The sequence below is a fragment of the Pseudonaja textilis genome, chromosome 5 (assembly GCF_049901715.1).
Source record: "Pseudonaja textilis isolate UNSWEBS1 chromosome 5, rPseTex1.2, whole genome shotgun sequence".
Taxonomy (NCBI): Eukaryota; Metazoa; Chordata; class Lepidosauria; order Squamata; family Elapidae; genus Pseudonaja; species Pseudonaja textilis.
Window position 1 is genome coordinate 24,649,076 of NC_141994.1, and position 17,649 is coordinate 24,666,724.

Here is a 17,649-nt window from a genome sequence, read left to right on the forward strand (position 1 = left end):
GGGTGAAAAATGGGTCAAACTGGAAGTTCCAGAAGTCCAGAAACAGGCCTGTTTCTGGCTTCCGGAGGCCTTCCGAGCCCGGGGGAGGCTATTTTCGCCCTCCCAGAGGTCTGAGGGAAGCCTCTGGACTATGGGGAAGGCGAAAAACAGCCCTTCCAGAAGTTCTGGTAGGCCATGCCCACCATGGTCACACCCGCCAGCAACCGGGCAGTGAACCAGTTGCTGGGATTTTTGAACCCTACCCTTGGTGTGCAGGATGCTTTATTGTCTACTTCAAGGGAACTTGTTTAGGTGTCATATTTTAGGATGAAAAAATGAGAAACAATTTTTATTTCCAGCCTACGATTTTAGCAGATTCGAACACAGATTTTCATACTGTGGATAAAGGTTTTAGATTCTGTGGTATTTCTAATGATGCTAGAATTTTACTGGATTATTTCAAACCTTGATTAGAGATCCTTCACCAGCTTCTTTTTAAGAAATAAATGCTGGAATAATAGCAACTTGCTCTCAGAAATTTAGAAAATGTAGAATATGGAGAAAGCGTAAAAAGCAATACCAGTTTTTGAATGCAACTGTTTCTTTCATTGATGAACGGTAGCTTTGTTCTACTCTACTCTACTCTACTCTACTCTACTCTACTCTACTCCACTCTACTCTATTCTACTCCACTCCACTCCACTCCACTCCACTCCTCTCCACTCCATTCCATTCCATTCCATTCCTTCTCTTTCCTTTCCCTCTCCCTTTCCCTCCTCTTTTCTTTTCTTTTCTTTTTTCTTTTCTTTTCTTTTCTTTTCTTTTCTTTTCTTTTCTTTTCTTTTCCTTTCCCTTTCCTCCTCCTCCTCCTCCTCCTCCTCCTCCTCCTCCTCCTTTCCTTTCCTTTCCTTTCCTTTCCTTTCCTTTCCCTTCCCTTCCCTTCCCTTCCCTTCCCATTCCATATAGTCTGCAAGCAAAATTGTTCAACAGGAAGAAAAATAAACATATCTGGCATTCTAGAGGGTATTCATCTAACTTTTAATTTTGTTGTCCCCCCTTTTTAACATAAAATCTTTGGATAACATGAGCTGCCCATCTTCCTTCTCAAACTACATATTTTGAGTCTAACTGCATGATAAAAGCGAGCATGCCATGCTTCTCTTGAGACTAATGATCACTTCTTAAAGGTAGAGTGGGATTTGTAAAATAGGTTTCATTCCATGAAAAAGGTTATCTTAACCCAGAGTTGCATTAACAATTCTCACCCCTCACTCCTTTTCACTTATTTCATTTTCACAAATTTTCTTCTGCTTCATTTGACAAGAGAAGCTTTCTGATTACCTAAATCAGTGCTGCCAATGACACTTAAGTTATATTTTTGGAAGGGGAACAAAAGGCAAGCATTTTGAAGATATACATTCGGGGGAGAAAAAAGCGTTATTTTGCAAAGGAGCTTCAAAGTCTGCAGCATGTTTAAAAGATCCCTATGACTAACCTAAGGCACTTTGAAGACTGTGCTAAATTTCCAGATAAGTAAGGGGGTCTCCAAATTTGGTAACTTCAACACTTCAACTCCCAGAATTCCACATGCCTGGCTGAGGAATTCTGGGAGTTGAAGTCCACAAGTCTTAAAGTTGCCAGATTTGAAGATTCCTGCTATTAGGATATGAATGCTTTCCTGTCTTCAGTCTGAGGGAAAAACATGGGGACAAATTTATTAGAAGATCCAACTTCTAAAACTTCTTACAACAGGTGCAAAATCTCCTCAGGGCTCTTTTTGCCTTTCATTAAACATGTTTCCAAAAGGTGGGGCTACAAGAGTTTGAAGAAAAAAAACCTAACAAAATTACAAAGAAACACACGAATGTGTGTGGAAAAAAAACACAAGATGAAATGAGACCTAGCAAAATAATACAGTTTTTAAAATTCACTTTAGAATGATAAATAGCCCATTTGCATAACGCATATGTATACAGAAATGAGATAATAATTTCCTTTAAGTCAAACTCAACCCCTAAGGACCTCAAAAACTCCTCCTTGCTGTTTTCTTAAGAAAAATACACCAGTGTTCTACCATTGCCTTTTCTAGGACGGATATTTTACCCTCTGAGAGGGTTTGCTCCAATTTGATGCTCCAATTCTTCTGGTTCTTATGCTCTAAAAACAAAGTTCTTCAAGTTGTCCAATTTTACCATTTACAACTTCTGGACTTCATTTCGCAGAATTTGCCTACAGAGATTCTCAGTCATCCAGGTCCTGGTTGTCCCAAAGGTGTTTTTTCAAAAACAACTAGACTTTATTTTCCTTGGAGATGTTTCACTTCTCATTGAAGAAGCTCCTTCAGTTCAGAACTGAAGAAGCTTCTTGGATGAGAAGTGAAACGTCTTCAAGGAAAAACGAAGTCCAGTTGCCTTTTGAAAAAACACCTTTGGAATTCCCAAATTCTGGGATTTGAAGTCCGCAAGTCTTAATGTTCCCAAGATTGGAGATTTGACAACTTTTAAGACTTCAACTCTGATTTCTTATTGTACCCTATGACTATTATTAAGTGTTGTACCTTATGATTCTTGACTCTTGACAAATGTATCTTTTCTTTTATGTACACTGAGAGCATTTGCACCAAGACAAATTCCATGTGTATCCAATCACCCTTGGCCAATAAAGAATATTCTATTCTATTCTATTCTATTCTATTCTATTCTATTCTATTCTATTCTATTCTATTCTATTCTATTCTATTCTATTCTATTCTATTCTATTTCTGGGAGTTGAAGTCCACAAGTTTTAGAATGGCCAAGGTTGGAGACCCTTGTACTAGAACAGGGGTCGCCAACCTTTTGGACCTCAGGGACCACCAAACTCATAATTTTAAATCCTGTGGACCACTAATGTGAATTTTGACTGATGTGGCTTGCTAACGTTGGTGGGATGGAGAGGGGAGGAGAGAGAAGGAGACAGGGAGGGAGGGAGGGAGGGAGAGAGAGAGAGAGAGAGATTTGATCTAACCTCAGAAGTGTGGTGATTTGTTCTCTCCTCTCTCTCTCTCTCTCTCTCTCTCTCTCTCTCTCTCTCTGTCTCTCTCTCTCTCTCTCTCTCTCTCTGTCTCTCTCTCTCACACACACACACACCCCTCACACATCCCTACCCACTCCAAGGCAGCCACATTCCTAGCCTGCTTTTGACCTCTGTTCTCAGGCTTCATGCAAGGAAAGCAGCAGAAGTCTTTCTTTCTCTCTCCCCAAACTCTGCCGGAAATGAGTCTTTGCCAGCGCAGCCTCTTGGAGCAGGAGGCCTTGCATGGTCCCAAAGACTCATTTCTGTCAGAGTTTGGGGCAGAGAAAGAAAGACTTTTGCTGCTTTCCTTGCGTGCAGCGAAAAGCAGAAGAAAGAAAGAAGCAACCTGGTGGCCGGGCAAGTTCCCCCCTCTGCCCCTTCCCTCCTCCCCTCACTACCTTGTGTTGTTCCTAATGTAAGCTATGCAAGACTTGTGTACCCGTGGGGCATGTGGGCAGTGAAGCCTTGTGTTGCCCCACAGCCTGGATTAATTGCTTTGGGGGTGGCATTTCTCTGTGGACCACCAAAATTTTCTTGCAGACCATCGGTGGGCTACGGCCCACTGCTTGACGACCACTGTACTAGAAGACAACTGATGCTGATATTCCTTCATTAAAGGTCTAGATGGCACATGCTTTAATAGGGGGGTATTCTTTGAGAACTTTCCTTAAACAACACTAGTGACAAGGAACAGAAGACCTCTTCTGTTGAAGCTCCTGTCCTCTGGAGAGATCTTCTTCCTGAATTATGTCTGGCCTTGCTTCAGAAAAGCAGATTCCTCCCCCTCTCAGATTTTGGGGGACCCAAGACTGGAGTTTCATTTGTTGCCAACTGCCTGGAGCCATAGCGCAAGAGTCCGGTGACCATATCAAATAAATGAATAAATACTATGGGATGGCAAGAGTACAGAAACAGGTAACTTTTTTTCAGTGGAAAACACTCTTGAAAAGTGAGTCTGTTTAAGTGACTGTTTGCAGTTACTGCTGGAAAAAAGTGACCTATAGCTATTTTTAACCCTTATGACCATTGCAGTATTCCCATGGTCATGTGATCAAAATTCAGATGCTTGGCAACTGACTCATATTTATGACAATTGCAGTGTTCCCAGGGTCATGTCATCACCTTTGGTGACCTTCTGACAAGGTTCACTTAACGACCATGTTACTAACTTAACAAATGCAGTGATTCACTTAACAACCACCCTCTTTTAATGACCCCATAATGCCTTGCGGGGTGGAGTCTTGGCAACTGAATGGAGCTGAATGTTTACTGGCCGGATGCCCTTCCTGTCGGCAATGTAGAGGTTTTTTTTACAATCTGTCTCTACCTAGGATTTAACTCACAGTCTCCTGATTGTGAGGCGAGAGCTCCTCCTCTAGGCCACCGCACCACTCAGTGATTCATTTAACAATCGTGGGACAAAACTCACTGAACAATTCTCTTGCTTAGCAACGGAAATTTGAGGCTCCATTGTGATCATAAGCCAAGGACTACATTGCATTACTTTTTTTCTTCAGTTGGGCCTTCTATTTTCTGTCCCATCTTAAGGTGCCCAGGAACAAGAAAAAAACCACCATGGACTGCTTTCTTTTCGACCTGAAGTGCCACACGGGACCTGTTGTGGTTAGCCAGAAGCAAGTGCGGACAGCTGAGGAGAATGAGGACTCAGATGAGGGGGCCAGGACCATTAGGGAGTGGACTGCAGCCTTCAGAGATTGTGGGGGCTGGCAGCAGCGATGAGGAGGTTCCCGAGGAGTTTGTGAGAAGTGAGCGTGCGCGCAGGATTGCTCATAGGAAAGAGCAGCTGCAACAGCACAGGCAACTCAGGAGTAAGGCTGCAAGGTAATGGCCCCTCCTTCAAGGAGATAAAAGGCAGCTGTGAATCGGACGTTCTTTGCAGGAAGCAAAGATGTTTTGAAACTCCAGCTTCGTGGACATTGCAGTATCTTAGTTGGTATTTGAAGACTCTTGTGTTGCAAAATATTTCTAGGTAACCTTATTTGTTATTCTTGGCAGCCTCGCACAGTTTTGGCGAGGCTTGTGCTTATCAAAATTAATTAGTTTGCAGCAGCCTTTTAACCAGGAATTTGTAAGAACCATTAAAAGGTTTCTGTTCTCTTTGGTTTGTGTTTGTTTTATTGGACAAGACTTTGGGTCAGAACAGGACCTGAACCACAATTGATACAGGTGGTAGCATGGAATATAACTTCCAAAGCTGGAACGCTGACAACAGGATTAACAGGCAATTAATAATGGTTTGAAAAACTTACTCCACATAATACGTGCCATAGATGGGATCATCAATTTTCTCCCAGCCGTAGGGTAATTCTGAAAAGAAAAAGAAAAGAAAAGAAATAGGAAGGCTTGTTAAGACATATAACAAAGGATGCCATGATTTCTAAATAAATAAAAAAGGTCAACAGGAGAGGAACATTACACCTAATGCCCAGAACCAATGCCAAATTTGAGACATATACCACAGTGAAGTGTAGAAACCAGCACCTGCAATGGCCTCCATTGGATGAAGAGAGCACGTATTTCTCCTTGTGTCCTGGCCACTTTTTACAGAGGCACAATGGAGAGCTTCTTAACAAACTGCATCCCTGTTTGGTTTGGTAGCTGCAGTGCCTCAGATAGAAAGTCCGTACAGAGAGTGGTGAGGACAGCAGAGAAGGTCATAGGAAGTTGGCTTCCCCTTATTCGGGATACTGCTTACAAGCGCTATGTGCGTAGAACTTGAATCATTGTTAGAGACCCCACACACCCACTTTATGGTCTGTTTCTTTTGCTCCCCTCTGGGAGGTGGTTTTGAAGTATCTCTAGCAGGACTGCCTGATTCAGTAACAGCTTTGTTCCTTATGCCACCTGTCTTGTAAAATCTCAGGATTCTTTTTTCTCGCCATGTATCTGTGAACATTTGAACTAGACTGTGCTGTTTCTCTGTGCCATATATATGTGTGTATGTGGGCATATGTATAATTTTGTATTTATTTATTTATTTATTTATTTATTTATTTATTTATTTTGTCATGTTTATGTAGTGTGTTGGAGGTGGTGACCATTTGAGTGTTGAATGCACAATTCACTTTCAAAGTTATCTATGACTGCTTCTTCCTTCTTTCCTTTGTTCCTTCCTTCCTCCCTCCCTTCCTTCTTTCTTTCTCTTTCTCTCACTTTTCTCTTTCCTTCCTTCCTCCGTTCCTCCATCCTCAACCTTTTCCTTCCTTCCTTCTCTCCCTCCTTTTCTCCTCCCTCCCTTTTTCCTTTCTCTTTCTTTCTTTTTCTCCTTTCTTCCCTCCTTTCCTCCCTCCTCCCCTCTTGCTTCCTTGCTTTCATGCTTCCTTCCTTTTCTCCCTTCCTTCCTTCCTTCCTTCCTTCCTTCCTTCCTTCCTTCTTTCTTTCTTTCTTTCTTTCTTTCTCTTTCTTTCTTCTCTCTCTCTCTCCCCCCTCTCTCTTTCTTCTCCATTTGATTAAAGGAATAGTACTACTGGTTTCCCATTATTTTTTTCAAACTGTATTCCATCCTTGGTTAAATAAAATCCAAGCGCATTTACCCAGCTGGAAATGCTTTTTTAAATTCTTTGCTGCGGCTCCTTCATAAAATATTGAACAGAATATTTGCATCTTGCACGATTCAAAATAAGTCCTTACAGTTTCCTGCCGAAACTGAAAATTACCAGAATGTTGGTTGAGTTAATTAAATAGAAATCTGTTTTACACAACAGGTCTTCTTCCTTCACTGGCATCCCTGAAAATTGAATTTACAGATTACAGTAGGTGGGGGACAGAGAGCAAAAACGACTAGGGGTGACATGATAGCAGTCTTCCAATATTTAAGGCACTGCCCCAAAGAAGAGAAGGGACCAACTATTCTCCAAAGCACCTGAAGGCACGAAAAGAAGGATGGATGGATGGATGGATGGTATTCCAGGAGAGACCCAACTTAGAAATAAGGAGAAATTTCCTGACAATGAGAACAATTAATCAGTAGAACAATTTGCTTTCAGAAGTGGTGGCTGCTTCCATCACTGAAGGTTTTTAAGGGACTGGATAACTATTTGTCTAAAATGGTGTAGGGTTTCCTGCTTGGGGGCTGGACTAGAAGACCTCCAAGGTCCCTTCCAACTCTGTTATTCTGCTAAGAGAATGCAGGAATGTTGCCGTCATGTTATTTTGCCTGGATTTTGAAAATCTTACTTGGGCTGACTAGGATGAAGAAAAGAATGCCAGTCATGGCATTTGTTAGAGAATTTTCCACCATGATTTCACTTTAAACCTTCTATTAGGAATTTTAGCCGGCTTCTATATATTTTTCAAGGAGGATAATTATAATGATTTAAATTATTAATTATTTAAATAATTATTGAAACATGATTATTTTGGAAGCTGCTCAGAGTCAATTGGGCACCCTTAGAAACTGTGGAATTGAAGCCTTAATTGAAGGCTTGGCACCAGGGTGGGATTCAGCCGATTCGCACTGGTTCAGTAGAACCGGTTGCTAATTCTTTTGTGTAGTTTGGCGAACTGGCTGATTTGGGTGCCTCGCCACGCCCGGCCCACTTCACCCTTCCCCTCCTACCCAACAAGCGGTCAGGAGACAAGGCGAGTGGCCAGGTGAGGTTGGGAGGCGAGGCACCCCTCGATCTGAGTGCTGTCAGGTTAGCCACGCCCACCCAGGGGTGGTCCTCCTCTGACTGCCCAGCCGGCCTCTGCCCTTCCCCAGCCTCCTCCACAACCTCTGGAGCCACACTTCCACTCCCTGTCGGCTGTTCCTCCTCTGAGTCAGAGTCAGACTCCACCAGGGGCATGATAGGTTAGTTCTGCCCTGTATATGATTCCTATTGGCTTTTATGTCTCCAGAAATGTTTTTTCTCTTTAGAATAGAATAGCAGAGTTGGAAGGGGCCTTGGAGGTCTTCTAGTCCAACCCCCTGCTTAGATAGGAAACCCTATACCACTTCAGGCATCTCTTCTTTAAAAACCTCCAGTGATGGAGCAGCCACAACTTCTGGAAGGAAGCCATTCCACTGATTAATTGTTCTAACTGTCAGGAATTTTCTCTTTGGTTCTAAATTGCTTCTCTTTTTGATTCATTTCCACCCGTTGCTTCTTGTCCTGCCCTTCGGTGCTTTGGAGAATAGCTTGACTCCCTCTTCTAGCTTGACTCCTTTAATAAAGCCAACTTTTGTTCATGAAAGACTGCCCATGGAAACCTTTTCCCTCTACAGATTTCTTTCCTTTTGTGATTGCTGTGAAATAGGACTTATTGCAGGGCTTTGTTTCAGCTGCACATTATGCAAATGGCTGCCGTCTTACAACAACCATTCCTTTCTTAGCCTCAGCTTCCTACAGCTGCCTTGATGAAGGTCCTTTCCTGAGTCATTTGAAGTTCAGAAAGATGGTTCGACGACTTCCTGGCATTCGAACGACCAAGAAGCAGGCCTCCATTGGGTGATTTCATTCCTCTGATTGGAATGGTTCGTACCATCTGCCAAACTCAACTTCCTTTTGGTGGCTTGTCTTTTCCACAGCGTCATCAGGAAAGGCAGCCTTCTCAGCGAAAGACGCATCTGGTTCTTCATTTGAAAAGTGACACATTTGGTTCCCCTTGGCAATGAATCAACAACGATTTGCAAATTAGGGTTGAGTCGGAAGCACCACAACCAGGGGTGGGATTCAGCCAGTATGGACCAGTTGGAGGGAGAATCAGTAGTTCCAGCAATCAGTTGGCCCTGCCCACTGGCCCCTGCACTATTCTGTCCTATATTTCCTTTGTTTGAAGCCAAGCTGATAAGCGTGGCAGAGTGGATTGCTACACCCTGCTGTTTTTACTCACTAAGGCTGCAGTAAAAGGTAAGTTTTCTTGCTATTTTTAAATGCACACGTGCGCTTTACCAAACCGGTTGTTACTCTAGTTGAATCCCACTACTGACCACAACATCCCTCCCCCTCTGGTCTCACTCTGTGGGTTGTGTTGCACCAAGGTGTACAGGTAATTCTGAGAGCAAACCACCCTTCTTCTTAGCCCTGATGATGTTAGGGTAATGAAATGTCTGCAAGAAAGCAACTGAGCTCTGAGAGCACCAAGGACCCCTCATTTCTTAAACCAGTCAACAGGAGACTACAAGTTGTGACCTAGCAGGGGTAGTATAGAAAGTCCTTGACAATTCATTTAAAGACTGGAGTTATAATGGCACTGAAAGTGACTTATGATCGTTTTTCACACTTTTTTAAAAAAAAATATGTATACATTTTTCTTTAATATACACGATTGCTTAACTGTATTGTCTGGGACAATATAATAATAATAATAATAATAATAATAATAATAATAATAATAATAATAATAATAATAATAATATGCCAAAAGTTTGGATTTGAGTACAGTAACAACAACTGGGAACATCAGGTTGAGAAGGCTCTGGAGAATGAAAAGTCAAGATCTTGTGGGACTTCAGAATTCAGATGGACAGGTATTTGGTCCACAACACACCTGACATAACAATAGTTGAAAAGAAAAAGGTTTGGTTCATTGACATTGCAATACCTGGTGATGTACAAATTGAAGACACGCAGCAAGAAAAAATCACAACGTATCGGGACTTACAAATTGAAGTTGAGCGACTTTGGAAAAAGAAATTGTGTGTTATCCCAATTGTAATTGGAGCCCTTGGAGCAATACTTGAGGTATTGCCTTGCTATTTGGAAATCCTGAATTTATCAGACTTGAATACCCTGATTCTATAAAAAACCACCCTACTTGGAACAGCTTATATCCTCTAACGCTACCTGAACAGTTCCTAGGTCCTTGGTTAGGACTCGAGCTGTTGAGCTACCAACCAGCCCCAAAGGCTGTGAATCTCACTAAAGATTAAATAATAATAATAATAATAATAATAATAATAATAATAATAATAATAATAATAGTGCCTGGACAGCAGAATAGAAGAGAAAGAACTGGAGAAGATAACAAAATACAAAGACCTACAAATAGAAGTAGAATGACTATGACAAAGGCAAGCAAGGGTAGTACCAATAGTCATAGGTGCCTTCGGTAGAGTCCCAAAACAACAGGAGCACCACTTGAACACTATTAGTGGCATTGACAAATTTGCCATCAGTCAATTGCAGAAGGAATCTTTACTTGGAACAGCTTCCATTCTGCAGCGATATCTGTAACACCATCAAACATTCAGATTTGCCTATCCCAGGTCCTTGGTAAGAACTCAATAGGTAGACTAAAAATTCCAATCCCAGTCTGAACATCTGGCTGACTGTGCGATGAATAATGATGACAATAATAGTTACTTGTACATAGTGGTATTCTGCCAAACTTCTAGTTTCTACCTTTACTATCTAGCCATTGGTAAAACAAGTCCCATGTTAAAGAATATTCTGTATCTTCTTCATGCTTTATCTTTAATGTTAATCTATCCATTTCAGCACAGTCTAATATTTTTTTAAATTACCTTTTCATCTGTAGGGAGTTTTTCACACTTACGACCCTTGCAGCATCCCCATGGTCAGCTGATCAAAATTCAAATGCTAGGCAACTGACTCATATTTATGATGGTTGCAACATCCCAGGCTCATGGCATCCCCTTTTGGGACCTTCAGAGAAGACCAAGTCAATAAAGGAAACCAGATTCACTTAGCAACTGTGTTACTGACTTAACAACTGCAGTGATCCATTTGATAACTGGAACAAGAAAGCTCTTAAAATGGGGCAAAACTCACTTAACAAATGTCTCATTCATCAACAGAAATACCTGGGAACCCCTGATTTTTCCCTACATATATTTGCTCTCATCAGATCATTCTGATATAGTCTCTTGGAATGTAGCTAAATTTTGCTATATCCTCTGCAAAATTAGGCAGATTTGATGACCCATTGAAAATCCACCTGTCATGTCCTTGTTGGAGTCTGATTCTGAGAGGGAGATTAAGTAGCTGACAGGGAGTAGGAGTGTGGCTCCGGTGGCTGTGGAAGAAACGGGGAAGTCTGGCTGGGCATTCAGAGGAAGACCCAGGGCCATCCCCTCTTCATCCTAGGGCACGCAGGGAGGAATGGAGAAGGGAGCAATGTGGCTTATGGGAGAGGAAAGGGCCCTGATCCCCTTCAAGGGACGCAGTTGGGAAGACAGTTTAAAAGGGCAAACTGCGCATGGCAAAGTTGCTGGAAGCAAAGTGAGCATTATCTTTGTCAAGGCTTATCTGGGTTTTGGCATCCTCCCAACTGTGGGTGCTGCGTTATCTTTTGGAGTCTGCCATTTATCTTCCTGGCCTGTCGTGCTAATTACTTCAGCATGGTTTGTGTTTTTTTAAAAATTTCTAATTATCTTTACTTTGGGTTCGGACTGCATTTACTCCCTTCATAGACTGCTTTTGGAAGAGTTTGATATTCAGGTGAGGATAATTGGACATTGGGGCCCAAGTTGGAGTCATTAAAAGGAACAAACCTGTAGCAGCCCACCCCGAATAGATGTATGGTAGAAAAACACACACAAAAACACTCTGATTTGTGCAGTATCAAATATTGGGCAGAATTCAGTGACGTCTATTAAAAATGTTCTCTAAAATGGAAACTCGTCCGTTACCAGAAAGGGGAATTCTTTTCATCACTAAAATTTGATTTTTGACAAGGATTTCTTGGGCTAAACTGTGGCCTGATAAACAGAAGTTAATTCAGCGATATACCTCAGAAAAGAAAGTTTCTGCCTGAAGCTCCTATTCAGACCGAGGCCAATTTGTCATGCAGCTATCATAAATAGGAATGAACTGAGGAGTGAGGTGAATACCCTAAAGTGTTTCCATTTAAAGTGGCCAAGCTTCACTACGTCTTGGCTGAACAAAGAGTTGAACACCTCCTGTGCTTGTTTGTTCTGGAGAAAAATCGATAAAGGGAGGCCTAGTTCCTTCTTCAGATGAGCTTGTCTGCATTATTGATCTTCTACTTGAAGGATCCCCATTAAGCTTCCCAGGAACTACAAAACAGACTGTTTCCAAAACACCACAATAAAGTAACCCCTTTTCAACCATGAATCACATAGCATGGGGCTGCCGAATGGTTTGGCAAAGACTTGTGTGCCTTACACTCTAAAAGTTTTCACGAGGCAGCAGAACAGAGGTTCAGAATGAAGACCTCAGAATAGACCAAGGAACAGAAATATGGACATAGCAGATTCTCATAGGTTCAGAGATAGGGCAACTTTTAGTTTTGGAACAAAGTTTCTGTTTCCAGGGGATGGAGAAAGTTTCAAGCAATAAAGGACACCGAGAATCTGATTTTCTTTTCAGCTTCCAGACTGAGTGCTTTAGAGTAGAACAGAACAGAATAAAAAAGGGAATGGAATGGAGAATAGAGTAGAAGAGAATAAGAATAGAATAGAGTAGAGTAGAACAGAGAGTAGTAGAGTAGAGTAGAGTAGAGTAGAGTAGAGTAGAGTAGAACAGAACAGAACAGAATATGGAATGAATAGAGAATAGAATAGAACAGAATAGAATACAATAGACAAAAAGAATGGAGTGGAGTAGAGTGGAGTGGAGTGGAATGGAATGGGATGGGATGAGATAGGGTAGGATAGGACAGGACAGAACAGAACAGAACAGAATAGGAAATGGAATGGAGTGGATTGGAATGGAATGGAATAGAACAGAGAATGTAATGGACTGGAATGGAACAGAACGGAACAGAACAAAAAGGAAGTGAACAGACTGGAACAGAACAGGGAATAGAATGAAATGGAGTGGAAAATAGAATAAGAATAATGATAAAATAGAGTAGAGTAGAGTAGAGTAGAGTATAGAATAGAATAGAATATGGAATGAATAGAGAATAGAATAGAACAGAACAGAACAGAACAGAATAGAATTCTTTATTGACCAAATGCGATTGAACACACAAGAAATTTGTCTTTGCTGCATAAACTCCCAGTGTCCAGACATACAACAACAGTGATAAATCATTGTTCATAAACTTGTCAAATTTTTCAGCTTTCAATTTCCAAACATTAGGGGTGCTGAAACGTTGGGACATGCCTTGGAGATCGTAAAGCTATTTTGGTTATTTTAATATAATTTAGATATGCTTGGTAAATAACTACACAAATGCCATATCATTTTTTAAAAAAACATTCTGCTTCTTTCCTTAAATCATAGTTATTTATGTTAGACCATAGTTAATTAACTCCTAGTAAATGAAAACCGTATAAAGCCTAAAGGGGGAAAGAAAAGTGAACCAAGAAACACCAAGGAAAAGAAACAGTAGGAAGCCCCTGTGGAATCATAATATATAATGTAAGAGATAAATAAATCCAGACGTCCAAAATAAATCACCTAAAGACACTACGTGTATCTTGTTTCTAATTTTCAAGATGGGAAGATGCCCCCTGAAAGCTGAGAAGAAGGAATTTTTCTTCCTTTTCCTTCCTCCTTCTTCCAGTAGTAGCAGTTATTATAAAGCATTTTTTAAAATTATGGCATTTTTCCCAGTCCCACAAACCGCATAAAGGTAATCCTCAACTTACAAAAGTTCATTTAGTGACCATTTAACGTTACCATGGCACTGAAAAAAAGTGACTTATGACTGTTTTTTTTACCCTTAACGACCATTGCAACATCCCCGTAGTCACCTGATCAAAATCCAGATGCTTGGCAACTGTTTCATATTTATGACAGGTGCTGCATCCTGGGGGTCACACGATCCCCTTTTGCGACCTTCTGGCAAGTAAAATCAAATTTAGACTCACTTAACAATGGTGTTGTTCACTTATCAACGGAAGTGATTCACTAAACCGCTGTGGCAAGAAAGATAGTAAAACGGGGTGAAACTCACTTAACAAATGTCACACTTCAACAGACAAAACAATTGGGTCATAAGCAGAGGTGGTAATTCAGCTGGCTCTGGAGAACTGTTGGTGGAAATTTTGGCTAGTTCGAAGAACCGGCAAATGCCACCTCTGACTGGCCCTGCCCCCATCACTTCTCTGCCTCCCGAGTCCCAGCTGATCGGCTGGGTCTTCTTTTGTTGCCCTGCACAGGAGAACAGAGCTGGAAAGAAGGTTAGTGAGTTGGGGAAGGGGATTTTGGAATGGGGATTTTGCAGTATATCCTGGCCCTGCCACGCCTACCAAGCCACGCCGCCAAGCCATGACCACCAAGCCAAGCCAAGCCACGCCACCAAACCACAGCCACAGAACTGGTAGTAAACATTTTGAATTCCACCACTTACTGGTCATAAGTTGAAGTTAGTTAGTTGCTCTTGTTAATATGATAGATTCGGAGAATTTGACCTAAAGTCGGGCTGAGACTTTGCAGACCAAGTAATAAATATGTAGATCAATACATTCGATAGATCCCTTTTGTACAGCACACCAACCCTTTCTCAACCTGGATGATCTCAGGTTGTATTTCAAACCAATCTGAGTGGATCATCCTGGGTTACAAATCTTGGGAGTTAGAACCCAACCCACCCAAAAGGCAACAGATTAAGGGCAGCTGTTTAGCAACTCTCTACTTAGGAGGTGGCTCAGTGGCTAAGACTCTGAGCTTGTCGATCAGAAAGGCCGGCAATTCGGCGGTTTGAATCCCCAGCGCCACATAATGGAGTGAGCTCCCATTACTTGTCCCATCTTCTGCCAACCTAGCAGTTCGAAAGCACGTAAAAAATGCAAGTAGACAAATAGTGAAGTAGAAAAATAATACCTTTGGTGGGAAGGTAACAGTGTTCCATGCACCTTTGAAAGCGTTTAGTTCTGCCGGCCACATGACCACGGAGACGTCTTCGGACAGCGCTGGCTCTTTGGCTTTGTAACAGAGATGAGCAGCGCCCCCCTAGAGCCGGAAACGACTAGCACATATGTGCGAGGGGAACCTTTACGTTTATCTTACTTAGGAGTAAGGAATTGTTTCCTTGCAGAAAATTGCAAAATTTTATCCAAAGGAAAGAAAAAAGGGAGGGGAAGACGGGACTCTTGTTTTTTGTTTTTGCTTCTGCTTTAACAGAAGAGCATCTGTGATGTTATCCAAAACCACTCTGCTAACAGATAGAAGAAGAGCCCTTCTTTCATCTGTTAGCATGGTGATTTTGGATAATGTTTATTTTTACAGCTTTGGCGAGAGAGTGTTAATGGATAATATCGGGCACTAAGGGGTTCACTCGAACATCAGATGCATGCAAATGGGTTTATGTAAGAGGCTTGTTTTGTTGTTGTTCAAAGCAGAAAAACAATGGAGGAACATTGGCAGTGCACAATGAGGCTTGGGCGGCTGGTTGGCGGAAAGTGAAAACTTCCATTCAAAGCCCGTAATTTCCGTAGCGCAAATACACGCATTCCCTGATTTCCTTCAGCCGAAGTTTTGTAGGCCACATCAACGCTACTTCTCTGCAGCCTTTTCGTAAGGACAGTATAGAAAGAGAGAGACTTGGATTTATGTTATCAGCTTTTCTTTTTATCAGAGATTCGAAATAACAGAATAGCAGAGTTGGAAGGGACCTTGGAGGTCTTCTAGTCTAACCCCCTGCTCAAGCAGGAGAAGGCAAATTGTTTCACTGATGGATTGTTCCCCCTGTCAGGAAATTTCTCCTTTGTTCTAGCTTGCTTCTCTCATTGATTCTTTGAAGTACCAAATTATTCACCTCACCATCTCTCTCTCCCTCTCCCTCTCTCTCTCCCCCTCCCTCCCTCCTTCCCCTCCCTCCCTCCCCCCTCCCTCCCTCTTCCTCTGTCCAGATTCGTATCAAGATTGAGTAAAATATGCACCAGCCCCTGCGCCACCCTGTCCTATATTTCCCTGTTTTTTACTCTCCGGGGCTGCAGCAAAAGATAAGTTTTCTTGCTTTTTTTCAAATACAACGCGCACGCTCACCGGACCGGTTGTTACACCAGTTGAATCCCACCACTGCCTACATTGCTTAGCAGAGGAAAATAGTTCTCAACCATTTTCTTTTTGGCACCCATTGATGTATCCCAACACTCCTACATTGTCACCCCTCTGAACATGGAAGTAAAAGCTAGCAGTGAAAGAAGACCAAGGATCTCCATTGAGAGAAAGGGGAGAGGGAAACACTGCAGGCGCTCTATGCTTTTTTTTTTTTTTTTTAGGATAAGAAAAATGTCACTGGATTGTAGAAAGACTCGTCTAGCCAAGGGTCCATTTTTCCATCATGACAAAAGTCCAGAGTCCAGAAGAAAGGCTGGAAGGGAATGGAGTGAAGTCATTGGAGGAGCTGACAGGGCTCAAATGGTGGATGGATGTGGGAATTGGGCAGCTTCGGGATTCCTTCCCAGATAGGGGTTGTGACCTTTCTGCTGGAATTAATTCCTAGTCAGTACGTTCACTTCTCTTTTAATTTAAAAGAACCCAGTCCTTTGCATTAAACATGCCTTGGGATGTAACACAATCACCCTGAAGCTTCTTGTAGAGAATTAAATAAATAAAAAAAAGAAACATGGAATGACTAGAAAGACTTGGCAAGAGCTTGAAACTGCAGATAAAATAATAATAATAATAATAATGACATTGCAATACTTGGTGATGCATGAATAAAAGAAAAAATCACAAAGTATCAGGACTTACAAATTGAAGTTGAGCGACTTTGGAAAAAGAAATCATGTGTTATCCCAATTGTAACTGGAGCCCTTGGGGCAATACCTGAAGGGCTGCCTCTCTATTTGGAAATTCTGAATTTATCAGACTTGAATACCCTGATTCTACAAACAAAACACCCTACTTGGAACAGCTTATATCTTCCGACTCTACCTGAACAGTTCCTAGATCCTTGGTTAGGACTTGAGCTGTTAAGCTATCATCTAGCCCCAAAGACTGTGAATCTCACTAAGGGTGAACTAATAATAATAATAATGATGATGATGATGCATGAGATTAGAAACTTAGCCTTAACCAAACTAAAAGCTGGCAATCTCATATCGTAGAACAGAGCAGAATAGAGAATAGAGAGTACAGAATACTGTAGAGCAGAGCAGTGCAGAAGAGAAGAGAAGAGAAGAAAAAAAATCATAAGGCTGGCAGAAACCCTATACTAGTTCAAATAAACAGCTGTCCAATCTCTTCTTAAAAACCTCCAGTGATGGAGAAGCAAGGAAGGAAGGACGGATAACAGCATAACAGAATAGCAAAGTTGGAAGGGACCTTGAAGGTCTTCTAGTCCAACCCCCTGCTCAGGCAGGAAACCCTAGACAATTTCAGACAAATGGCTGTCCAATCTCTTCTTTACAGCCTCCCGTGTTGGAGCACCCACAACTTCTGCAGGCAAGCTGTTCTGCAGATTAATTGTTCTCAGTGTCAGGAAATTTCTCTTTAGTTGCAGGCTGAATCTCTCTTTAGTCTGCATCCAGTCTTTTTTTTGTGTGTGCATATGAACTGTAAACATGTATTCAAACCAAAAGGTGGGTTCAGGTAGGAATTAGAATCTTAATTACACAAGATCTCTATTATTTGGAACCATCTGTGATTTTTGCCTGGCTTGTCTTGCATTATCAAGAGTCTCGACATTATATCATTTTAATAATAGCCTGCATGATTGCACAGCTATTCACAAGGGTTGCTCTGTATTTCTGGGCTTTGAGAAACAAAATCTGTATCATTATTTTTTTTT

The 17,649-nt window shown here is 41.7% G+C and overlaps 1 protein-coding gene across 12 annotated transcripts in view; it reads right to left on the bottom strand.

The window, feature by feature from the left end:
* Positions 1–17,649, bottom strand: part of MAGI2 (membrane associated guanylate kinase, WW and PDZ domain containing 2) — a 566,496-nt gene that overhangs the window by 133,420 nt on the left and 415,427 nt on the right. For all 12 annotated transcript variants that reach the window (XM_087934364.1, XM_087934361.1, XM_087934362.1 and 9 more), the window contains one exon: positions 5,304–5,361. In XM_087934364.1, the coding sequence (XP_087790490.1) occupies positions 5,304–5,361 (58 nt within the window). The remainder of the gene's footprint in view (positions 1–5,303; positions 5,362–17,649) is intronic.